The sequence below is a fragment of the Heterodontus francisci genome, chromosome 31, assembly GCF_036365525.1.
Source record: "Heterodontus francisci isolate sHetFra1 chromosome 31, sHetFra1.hap1, whole genome shotgun sequence".
NCBI lineage: Eukaryota > Metazoa > Chordata > Chondrichthyes > Heterodontiformes > Heterodontidae > Heterodontus > Heterodontus francisci.
In genome coordinates, this window is record NC_090401.1 from 54,573,692 (window position 1) to 54,586,097 (window position 12,406).

The following is a 12,406-nucleotide window of genomic DNA, read 5'->3' on the forward strand; positions in this document are numbered from 1 at the left end:
AGGTGATGGTTTATGCAATGGTTGGACTGTTCTGGAATGTTTTAGGTATTCTGTACTATCCTGTTACATATCTTGTCTTCACCTACACGAGGGAGACCAAGTGAAGAGGGATGGTTATGTACTATTGCTGAGACACGTTAATGACTCCTAAGAATTTGTTCTATTGAGTAGATTTTCTTTTTAAGAAAGTTCTTTTTTTCATTACTTCTCCTACCCCTCACGGCTGCAATTGTCTCTCTGGTATCTTGCCCAAGTGGCCATTTTTCACCTGTGAGCCCAAAGTGTCATCTGTGGCTCAGCTGGTTAGCAATTTTGCTTCTGGTTGTGGGTGCAAGTTCCACTCCAAGGCCTCTCGGCTAGGCTTCAATGCAGTGCGGAGGGAGTGCTGTCTTCTGGGATGAGACATTAAACTGAGGTCCTGTCTGCCCCTTCAAGTGGGCGTAAAAGATCCTATGGCACTATTTCGAAGGAGAGCAGGGGAATTATCCCTCATGCCCTGGCTAGCATTTCTCCCTCAATCATAGAGTCAATGAGAAGGAGGCCCATTGGCCCATTGAGTCCATGCTGGCACTTTGCAGAGCAATCCAGTCAGTCCTGCGCTCCCATTCGATCCCTGTCGCCCTGAAAGTTTACTTCCTTCAAGTGGCCATCCAGTTTCCATTTGAAATCATTGATTGTCTCCACTTCCAACCCCCTCATGGGCAGCGAGTTCCAGGTCATTACCACTCGCTGCGTAAAAAAGTTCTTCCTCACATTCCTCCTGCATCTTTTGCCCAAAATCTTCAATCTGTGTCCCCCAGTCCTTGTACCATCCATAAATGGGAACAGTTTTTCCTTGTCTGACTTATCTAAGCCTGTCATAATCTTGCACACCTCTATCAAATTTCCCCTCAATCTCCTTTGCTCGAGCGAGAACAAGTCAGCTTTCCCAACCTAACCTTGTCATTAAAATCCCCCATCCCTGGAACCATTCTGTAAATCTCCTCTGCACCCTTTCAAGGACCCTCACATCCTTCCTAAACTGTGGTGACCAGAATGGACACAATACTCCAGTTGGGACCTAACCAGAGCTTTACAAAGATTCAGCATAACTTCCCTGCTTTTGTACTCTATGCCTCTATTTATGAAGTACAAGATCCCATATGCTTTGTTAACTACTCTCTCAATATGTCCTGTCACCTTCAAAGATTGATGCACATGCACCCCTAGGTCCCTCTGTTCCTGCACACTCTTTAGAACATTACGTCTAAATTGCCTCACCCTATCCCTTCTGCTAAAATGCATCTCCTCACACTTGTCTGTATTAAATTCCATCTGCTACTTGTCTGCCCATTCTGCTCGCCTATCTATGTCCTGTTGCAGGCAGTTTGAATCATCCTCACTGTTTGCCACTCCTCCAAGTTTGGTATCATTGACAAATGTTGAGATTCTACTCTGTATTCCAAGATCAAAGCCATTTTTATATATAGCAACAAAGCAGTGGTCCCAGCACTGACCCTTGGGGAACACCACTGTCTACCATCCTCCAGTCTGAAAAACAACCATTTACCATGACTCGCTGTCCTTAAGCCAAATTTTTATCCAATTGGAGACTGACACTTCTATTCCATAAGCCCCAATTTGTTAACCATCACAAAACAGGTTGTTATCACATTGCTGTTTGTGGGAGCTTGCTGTGTGCAAATTGGCTGCTGTGTTTCCTACATTACAAGAGTGACTACACTTCAAAAGTACTTCACTGGCTATAAAGCACTTTGAGACATCACAAGGTCATGAAAGGTGCTATATCAATGCAGATCTTACTACTGACCACTCTTAACAGGAGTGAAGCACAGGACAGAGAGTATTATCTTGCTTATAATATGGCCCAGTGATGTACTATCCTGTAATTCTGCAAATTACAGTGTATTTTACTAGACAGAACCAATAATTAGCCCAGTTTTTAATTTAATTCTTAAGGAGTTTTGCACTTGAGTTAACTGATTCAAGCTGGAGCAATAATGAGTATACAAGCTGACCTCACTGGCCTTGGGAAAGTCACTATGGTTCTTGTTTCTGCACCCTACTGGAAAGTACACATATGCAAAGGAATATAAAGTATGATTAGAATAGCATCTGCAGCATTGTTTGTGTTCTGAGCGGACAGTCTGCATTCTGGATGTCAATCCATGCAGTACCTGAGAAGATTGCCAATAACCCAAGGCTCTAAAGCTCCAACTACTACATAGAGTAGTTTCAGCCATGCTGAGCATGCTGGGTAAGGTGAGCACCATTACCATGGCCATTGTACAAACAGTGCATGCATGTACAACCTGCACCGATGAAAGCTTTATAATGAATTTTTAAATCAAAATAGTTTTCTTGTTGTTTTGGTAATAAATTGAGTTGCAGATTATTTTCACAATGTGTTCACCAAGAAGATTCAGGCCTCTCATTTGGAGCTGAAGTTAGCAGGCCTCAGTTCTTTTTCTTTTCTGTGACAATTAGCTTAACTTGATGATGTGACTAATGCATGATTACCGTGAGCCAGGAGCAATAGGCTGGACAAAGACTGACTAGAGAACACAGCTATGACAGTACTCCAAACAATTCCAGCAAGTGAGGAAGTAGGGCTTATCATCATCAACACAGAGGACTGGAGCACAATGCCTCCTCTTTGTCTAAGCCCAGGTTAAGGAGTTGTGAGACAGGCCAAACTCTCAATATTTTTTCTATAATATGCTGCCTTTTGAACAAAGTTATTTAAAAAAATCTAAAACTTTTCTGGAAATGTATGAAGAAAATTGGACGTAGTGATATGGAGCAAACATTTTGATATTTGCCAACAATTTGCTTTCAGAGTGAGCAGGAACTATTTTGGCAGTACTGTCCACGTGAGTTTGTTTCACACTCTGTGAAACGAGGGCAGCAAGAACCAGTTTCTGTTCCCCACGTAGCGTGATTAGGCCAGATTAGGTAAATTGGTTCTCTGAAGCAAGTTTTTTGGACAATCTGGCATGGTATTGTATGGTAATTCTTTCCAGTGCCCACCCACAAATTCATTGAAGTCACTTGCCATGGTGGGTTGCTCATCCAGTTCCTTTACCAGACCCCCACAGAGAAGAATATCTGTCATTTTTGTTGCTTTCAGAACCCCAGGAGAAGATTCATTCTGGAATGAAGTTTATTTGTGGCCCTGAATTTGGCAGAGAGTTGGAAACAGTCGTGGTTTTATCTTCATGTTCGAGTTGCAATTTGAGGAACTGAATGGCATGGAGTAAAATTAGAGCAAAGAAATCTGAGGACATCCAAACAAATTCAAGTTTCTGCACTGTGTTTGTGGCTTTTTTAAACAAACAAAATTCAGCTATGCTCTTGGTGCAAATACTGTTACTGGTTTTTTTGTACCTTTGTCTCTCCGACCAGCTGCGTCCTCAACCTGATCACACTCTGAATCCAGGAACAGACTGACTTTCCTGGGCATGTCTTTCACGTTGGCCCTGCCTCTTCCTGCACCCACTGTAACCACATTCAATTCAATTCAGAAATGTGACTTAATCCTGCTTTTCTAATACATTGCATGATGAAGAACTATCAAATACGTCCCTTTGCATCTTCAACCGATTACTGTCCCTGCTAGTTTGCATTCTGCAGGACCTCACCCTAGTGCTTAGAATTCATACATGTGAACTGTCAGTGTTTCACAAGCCCTGTCTGCCTGGTCACCTTTTGCTAATGGAAATTGGTCTTTCACGGCCTCTGGCACTTCTCGCTAATTGTTCCCCAAACGGTCTCAAAATTTGCTTGTGTGGAGTTTTACTGATCGGCATGGTTTTTAAGATGGTTCTTGGGATTGTCATGGCTTGCATAGCAGATGCTGTGAAGGCCTGCACAAGCAATCGGCAAAAAATCTTCATAAGCCTTTTGATGTGGTGCCTCATGTGGCCCTCATCAAGAAGCTGAGAGAGTACAAGGCCAATATTTGGATTTTATCCACAATGTGTAATGCAGGCCCCAGACGTTATGTAAGGATAGATAAGAGACTCCCAGGATAATTCTGCCAGAATAATTCTCCAGGAGTGAGGTAAAGCTGTTCACTATCTTTTCTCACTCGATGTCTTTATAAAGACAATGTTGGATGGCATCGTAAAGGATAACCTCTGTGTCTGTACTAGGTATTTCAGAAATGTACATCTCAAGAAACTTAGCATCCAGAACACAAGTTTTTTTTTAAATTCGTTCATGGGATGTGGGTGTCATTGAAAATGCCAGCATTTATTGCCCATCCCTAATCAACCATGCGAAGGTGGTGGTGAGCTGCCTTCTTGAACCACTGCAGTCCATGTGGTGTAGGTACACCCACAGCGCTGTTAGGAAGGGAGTTCCAGCATTTTAACAAGAGTGAAGGAATGACGATATATTCCCAAGTCAGCATGGTGAGTGACTTGGCGCCGGGGTGGGGGGGGTGGAAATTGCAGGTGGTGGTGTTCCCATGCGTCTCTTGTTCTTGTCCTTCTAGATGGTAGAGGTCACAGGTTTGGAAGGTGCTGTTGAAAGAGGCTGGGTGAGTTGCTGCTGTGCATCTTGCAGATGGTACACACTGCTGCCACTGTGTGCTGGTGGAGGAGGGAGTGAATGTTGAAGGTGATGGATGGGGTGCCGATCAAGAGGGCTGCTTTGTCCTGGATGGTGTTGAGGTTCTTGAGTGTTGTTGGAGCCGCACTCATCCAGGCAAGTGGAGAGTATTCCATCACACTCCTGACTTCTGCCTTGTAGATGATGGACAGTTTGCTTGATTGGTGTCCCTGTCACCTGCTTGATATTCTCCTCCTCCCATCACCGGCATACTGTGACTGCAGTGTGTATGATCTACAGGATACACTGTGACAAATCACCAAGGTACTAAAGAGTACCTCCCTCATACCCTATGACATCAAGAAGGATGAGCAGCAATGTCCTGGGATCACCAGCGAGTCCAGGTTCCCTGCCAAGTCACACGCCATCCTGACTTGGAGATAGATCACCGTTCCTTCATCGTTGCTGGGCCAGTATCTTGGAAGCTCCTCCCTAACAGTACTATGGCAGCACTGTCACCACAGGAATGGCAGAGGTTCAAGGACGTTCACCAGCATCGTGTCAGGGCAACTCGGGATGGGCAATAAATGCAGCCTCGCCAGCATCCTGAGAATAAATAAATATAGTAAAGCTGAGGAAACAGTTGCAGCAGATTGTTTGTTTTTAATGTGGAAGCAAACAGTCGTGCTACAATAAACACTATATGAAAGTCCTGATGAAGGATTTGTTTCTGTTCAGAGTCAGTTAAACCATGATGAATGGCAGTATTAAGAATAATATTGGTTTTGGCACCACCAGAATAATTAAAATTCCTGATTTGCTCTTTTCTTTCTTTTTACTAATTGGCTTCTTCCATCCCAATAAAGACATTTCCATAAATCGCATGAGAAACGTCAACTTTGGCTGATAAAGTTAAGGTAGATTTTGAACATTGATGATAAATGATGTTCTTACTGTAACTCTTTAAAAACAAAAATAAAGGAACCTTCCTGCTGCTTTGTTTGGTAGATAACCAGGATACCAAGTCGGAGAGCTGCAAACGTAAATGCCTACCCTTACTGCCGTTGCCACTTATTGGGTGTCACCAGTAATTGACATCTCTATGCCACTGGAAGGTCAAGGTGACCCCCGCAAATATTTACATATTTTTGGAGAGCACTAGTGCAGTCTCCCAAAAGGTAGCAACATCGGCCCAAAGGAAACACAGTTATCACTGCAGAGTTGATTTATTGGTACAAGAAAATAATGTACTATTTAGCAAACAACAGTTGTATGATGGACAAAAATCTAATGACATCAAGCACCCTTTTTTTAATGTTCCTTCATGAAATGGAGCATGTCTGGCAAGGTCAGCATTTACTGCCCATCCCCAATTGCCCTTGAGAAGGGGGTGGTGAGCTGCCTTCATGAACTGTTGTAGACCATGTGGGGTAGGTACACCCACAGTGCTGTTAGGGAGCTCGTTCCAGGATTTTGACCCAGCGACAGTGAAGGAACGGTGATATAGTTCTAAGTCAGGATGGTGTGTGACTTGGAGGGAAACTTGCAGGTGGTGGTGTTCCCATGTGGCTGTTGCCTTTGCTCTTCTAGGTGGTCATGGGATTGGACCCTCTAGAGTCTGGGAACCCCAGAATTCCAGACTCCACTTCCAAAGAAGTGGAGAGTAACTGAACAAAAGGACACTTCTTCTCCTCACATTTTATCTACACAACTTTTATATTAACTACACACAACTATCGCAGGTTTGTTGCAATGCTGCTTGTGACAGACTCACTTGCTTGCTTACAACAACCTATTTTGCCCGTTTGCTTGCCAGGGAAGATGCTGCAGCACCAGCTGATCCAGTGTTAAAATGGGCAGAAGGGCCCCAAGGTTAATAATCTGCCACAGAAGACCTGGGCCAAGACAGAAGCCTTCAACAGGTTAGTGTTGGGTGTAGAGCCGATGGAGAGGAAGCCTTACAGGTCCATTACCTTTGCTTCCCAGGGTTTACCACCAGCTCCCACTTGGCATTGGCAGGAAGTGGCGATAAATATAGATGGATGAAAGGAAAATCCGTCAAGGACACTTGCCCCCTTCACCCTTAATTTGCAAGCAGTGGGTTGGGACCATTCATTCCTGATTATGATGGGGTTGCCATTGCTGCCTACATCTCACGCTGGAATAAACAAAAGTTCAAAGAACAGTTTTACACACTTGATTTTATTTTTAATTAAAATATCTTTGGGTTGGTTAAAAAAAACTCCAAGGTCCCTTGGGTTCTTTGTGCACTTTTCCCTAGCAGACAAGCTTTTAATGATTCTTCGAGAGGGATGTTCAGGATCTGGCCACTAGGAAGTGCACAGGAGAGACTCAACCGACTTACTTGAGGCTGACGTTATTTTTCCTTCTCGGTTTCCTGTGGGAAATACACATCATCTTTATATTGGCTGCTTGATGGCTCAGCTTGAAATCAGGAATTTGCCATAATGGTAAACAGAAACCACAAACTCGTTGGGAATGATAGCATACTGGTTATGTTACTGGACTAATAATCCAAAGGCCTGCATTAATGATCTGGAGACATGAGTTCAAATCCTATGACAGCAGCTGGGGAATTTAAAGTCAGTTAATTAAATAAACATGGAATAAAAAGACTAGTACCAGTAATGGTGACCATGATTGTCATATAAACCCATCTGGTTCATTAAAGCCCTTTAGAGAAGGATATCTGCTGACCTTATCCCATCTGGCTTATATATGACTCCAGCCTCACAGCAATGTCAATGACTATTAGCTGCCCTCTGAAATGTCCTTGCAAGGCACTCAATTCTCAGAAAGGGGGTTCACCATCACCTTCTCAAAGGGAATAGAGAATAAATGCTGGCTTTGCAAGCAGTGCCAACATCCCATGAGTGGGTAAAACACACCAGCCCCTTACTACTCCCTGGTGCAGTGTTTTTGATATGGTTGTGGCCTCTTTTACTTTATTCCAACAAAAAAAATTCTTCATGATTCTGATATTTTGAACACCCTGGCCTTTTAAAAATTTATTCATGGGATGTGGGCATCGCTGGCAAAGCCAGCTTTTATTGCCCATCCCTAATTGCCCTTGAGAAGGTGGTGGTGAGCTGCCTTCTTGAACCGCTGCAGTCCATGTGAGTAGGTACACCCAGGGGTTCCAGGATTTTGACCCAGCGACAGGAACGGCGATACAGTTCCAAGTCTGGATGGTGTGTGACTTGGAGGGGAACATGCAGGTGGTGGTGTTCACATGCATTTCCTGCCCTTCTCCTAGTTGGCAGAGGTCGCGGGTTTGGAAGGTGCTGTCTAAGGAGTCTTGGTGCGTTGCTGCAGTGCATCTTATAGATAGTACACAATACTGCCACTGTGCGTCGGTGGTGGAGGGAGTGAATGTTTGTGGATGGGTGCTAATCAAGCGGGCTGCTTTGTCCTGGATGGTGTTGAGCTTCCTGAGTGTTGTTGGAGCTGCACCCATCCAGGCAAGTGGAGAGTATTCCATCACACTCCTGACTTGTGCTTTGTAGATGGTGGACAGGCTTTGGGGAGACAGGAGGTGAGTTACTCACTGCAGGATTCCTAGCCTCTGACCTGCTCTTGTAGCCACGGTATTGATATGGCTACTCCAGTTCTGTTTCTGGTCAATGGTAACCCCCCCAGGATGTCGATAGTAGGGGATTCAGCGATTGTAATGCCATTGAATGTCAAGGGGAGCTGGTTAGATTCTCTCTTGTTGGTGATGGTCATTGCCTGGCACTTGTGTGGCGCGAATGTTACTTGCCATTTATCAGCCCAAGCCTGGATATTGTCCAGGTCTTACTGCAATTCTACACGGACTGCTTCAGTATCTGAGGAGTCGCAAGTGGTGCTGAGCATTGTGGAATCATCAGCGAACATCCCCACTTCTGGCCTTCTGATTGAAGGAAGGTTGGGCCTAGGGCACTACCCTGAGGAACTCCTGCAGTGATGCCCTGGAACTGAGATGATTGACCTCCAATAACCACAACCATCTTCCTTTGTGCTAGGTATGATTCCAACCAGCAGAGAGTTTTCAGGCTAGGAATCCTGTGGCGGTATCACGCCTCCTGACTCCCCAAAGCCTGTCCACCATTTACAAGGCACGAGTCGGGAGTGTGATGGAATACTCTCCACTTGCCTGGATGGGTGCAGCTCCAACACTCAAGAAGCTCGACACCATCCAGGACAAAGCAGCCCGCTTGATTGGCACCCCATCTACAAACATTCACTCCCTCCACCAGCGGACGCATAGTGGCAGTATTGTGTACTATCTACAAGATGCACTGCAGCAACACATCAAAACTCCTTAGATAGCACCTTCCAAACCCACAACCTCTACCACTTAGAAGGACAAGGGCAGCAGATGCATGGGAACACTCCCCACACCACCTGCAAGTTCCCCTCCAAGCCACACACCATCCAGACTTGGAACTATAATCGCTGTTCCTTTGCTGGGTCAAAATCCTGGAACTGTGGGCACTTGTATTCTCCTTATTTAAGGAAGGATGTAAATGCGTTGGAGGTGGTTCAGAGGAGGTTTACTAGATTGATACCTGGACTGAGCGGGTTGTCTTATAAGGAAAGGTTGGACAGACTGGGCTTGTTTTCACTGGAGTTAGAAGAGTGAGGGGAGACTTGATTGAAGTTTATAAGATCCTGAATAGTCTTGACAAGGTGGATACGGAAGGGATGTTTCCTCTTGTGGGCGAATCCAGAACTTGGGAGCTTTCTTTTAAAATTAGGGGTTGCCCGTTTCAGACAGAGATGATGAGAAATTTTTTCTCTCGGAGGGTTGTGCGACTTAGGAACTTTCTGCCTCAGAAGATGGTGGAGGCAGGGACTTTGAATATTTTAAGGCAGAGGTAGATAGATTCTAGTTAGGCAAGGAAATCAAATCAAAGGTTATTGGGGTTGATGGGAGTGTGGAATTCGAGACACAAACATATCAGCCATGATCTTATTGAATGGTGGAGCAGGCTCGAGGAGCCAAATGGCCCACTTCTGCTCCGAATTTGCATGTTTGTATGTATGTAACTCCCTTCCTAACAGCACTGTGGGTGTCCCTACCCCACATGGACTGCAGCAGTTCGAGAAGGCGGCTCACCACCACCTTCTCACGGGCAATTAGGGATGGGCAATAAATGCCTTCATAGCCAGCGACACCCACATCCATGAATGAATTAAAAAAAAAGATTTCATTGAAACATATACAATTCTCAAGGGGCTTGACAGGGTAGATGCTGGGATTATGTTTCCCCTGGCTGGGGTATCTGGAACATGGGGTCACAGTCTCAGAATAAGGGGTCGGCCATTTAATACAGAGATCAGGAGAAATTTCTTCACTCATTGGGCTGTGGATCTCTGGAATTCTCTACTCTAGAGAGCTGCGGATGCTCAAGCATTGAGAATATTTAAGTCGGAGATGGACAGATTTTTGGATACGGGGATAGTGCAGGAAGGTGTAACTGAGGTAGATGATCAGCTATGATATTACTGAATGGCAGCGCAGGCTTGAGGGTCTAAATGGCTTAATCCTGCTTCTGTTTCTTATGTTTGGGCCTTGGTTTGTGGCTTCATCCAACTGCAGCAACGCCTCACTAATACTGGTCAGGAGCAGTGGGCTAAATTCTGAAATGAGCTTCCTGAAGGGGGAGCTTGGACCCTGAACCTTCTGACTCAGACACGAGTGTTTCTAAGTGGCCGAAGTTGGTCCATACATAGTCTTGTAGATAATCTGACTAGGGCTATGCTTTAGACGAGAATTGTGAGTCTACACAGACTTCAGAAGAAAACGGCATGAGAAAGTGAGCGTAGAGTGCACTTAACAGAGAAATAAGAAACAGTTGAGAATAGATCCCAATAATTAAATGCAAGGTGGCAATGAAATAAATCGTTTTTCCACTGAGATACTGGGAGGTGAAGTCTGTGTCATGCCCCATTTCTGGGTGCAAAATGAGGTGGATGAATTTTGAGCAATTTAAAAAAAAATTCATTCTCAAGATGTGTGCAGTTCTGGCCATGCCTTTTTATTACCTACCCATAGATGCCCTGAAAATATGGTGGCGATTCAAGAGCTGAGTATCTTGCTATGGCATGTCAGTTAAGTGTCAACCACATTGGTGTGTGGCTGGAGTCACATATAGGCCAGGTAAGGATGGCAGGTTTCCTTCTAAAGAACCAATTGGGTTTTTATTGACAATCCAACAGATTCATGGGTGGGAATTTAGGTAATGGCCACTTAAGAGTCTCTTCCCACTGCCATTGGTATTTTACCAGCAGTGGATGGGTACTTTAGCACCTGAGGAGGCCGCCTAATAATAGCTGCTGGCCTCCTTGTGGGCTGTGGGGGGGGGCTTTACTGATCGGGCACTTTGTGCTCCACCGAGGGTCCACCCAGAAGCACGGGCCGCCTACCCTCCCCCCCCCCACCAAAACAACCCCTTCATCCTAGACTCCGATCCCCCACCACCTTGCTGGGCATAGCCAATTGTTGTCGGCAAGGCCCAACCTCCACTTACCTTTTTGGATGCGCACGTCCATATTTCCCCTCTCGCTGCGTGCAGTCTCAGCACTGGCCACCGCTCCCAGTGGCACTGCTGGCATTGAACAGCTGCCAGCCCTCTGATTGGCTGGCAGTTCTTGGAGGCGCGAATTCCTGCCTCAGAGGGGCCGAAGCCATGAGCTAATTAAGGGCCTGAACTGAGCAAAACTGCAGCATGGCTTTCAGGCCTGGTGGAGGCAGGCTCTCCCCCAGCTTTGTAGCCGGTGGGCAGGGCCATCGCCTCACCGTTAAATTCAGGCCATGATCACTTTTATTGAGACCAAGTTTTTACTTCCAGATTTTCAAATTACCACAGAGGAATCTGAACTTGCATCCTTTGGGCTTTCTCATGTTCCAGCCCTCTGAATTACTAGTCCAGTAACATAACCATTACTCAACACTACACTAGTCTTCCCACGTCCAATTATCCCAGCTACTTCTGATTGTCCAAGAGGCCGGCTTGAAACAGACGCTTCATCCACCAAGCGTGAGTTTCCAATGCTTGACCAGTCTCTCCCACCACCCACTTGTTGACTGAGTGTGGCAAGCACAAATAAAGTAAAAAAGGACAGAAGGAAAGAAAATGTAAAAGAAGCAGGTACAATATACAGGATAATTTGAGACCGAACGCTCAAAAAAGATGTGATGCAGCAAGAGGTGACAAAATAACAAGAGTATTTAGGTGTGTGCAGGAAATAAAGGTTATAGGGAATGGAATTTACAAAGTTATGTGCAAATGTCATTTTGACTCATGATATACTGCCCCAGATGTATTATGGTGCAAAACATGCTCCACAGTGTCATAAAACAGGGTTGAAATTAATAGGAAATATTTCACTATTTCAAATAGTTACGAACATACAAACGTATATATGAATATACAAATTAGGAGCAGGAGTAGGCCACTCGAGCCTGCTCCACCATTCAACAAGATCAGGGCTGATCTGATTTTAACCTCAACCCCACATTCCCGCTTACCCCTGATAACCTTTCACCCCCTTGCTTATCAAGAATCTATCTACCTCTGCCTTAACAATATTCAAAGACTCTGCTTCCACTGCCTTTTGAGGAAGAGAATTCCAAAGATACACGACCCTCAGAGAAAAAAATTCTCTTCATCTCTGTCTTAAATGGGCGATCCCTTATTTTTAAAAAGTGACCCCTAGTTCTAGATTCTCCCACAAGGGGAAACATCCTTTCCACATCCACCCTGTCAAGACCCCTCAGGGTCTTATATGTTTCAATCAAGTTGCCTCTTACTCTTCTAAATTCCAGCAGATACAAGCCTAGCCT

At 45.0% G+C, this 12,406-nt stretch overlaps 1 protein-coding gene across 3 annotated transcripts in view; it reads right to left on the reverse strand.

Moving 5' to 3' along the window:
- Positions 1–12,406, reverse strand: part of luzp1 (leucine zipper protein 1) — a 150,764-nt gene that overhangs the window by 15,157 nt on the left and 123,201 nt on the right. The window contains exon 3 of one of the 3 annotated variants that reach the window (XM_068011660.1): positions 4,929–5,160. The exons of 1 other annotated variant lie outside the window; for it this stretch is intronic. In XM_068011660.1, the coding sequence (XP_067867761.1) occupies positions 5,116–5,160 (45 nt within the window). In that variant the 3' untranslated portion in view covers positions 4,929–5,115. Of the gene's footprint in view, positions 1–4,928; positions 5,161–6,558; positions 6,953–12,406 lie in introns of those variants that run through there. One more of the 3 variants, XM_068011661.1, reaches the window with a different exon arrangement.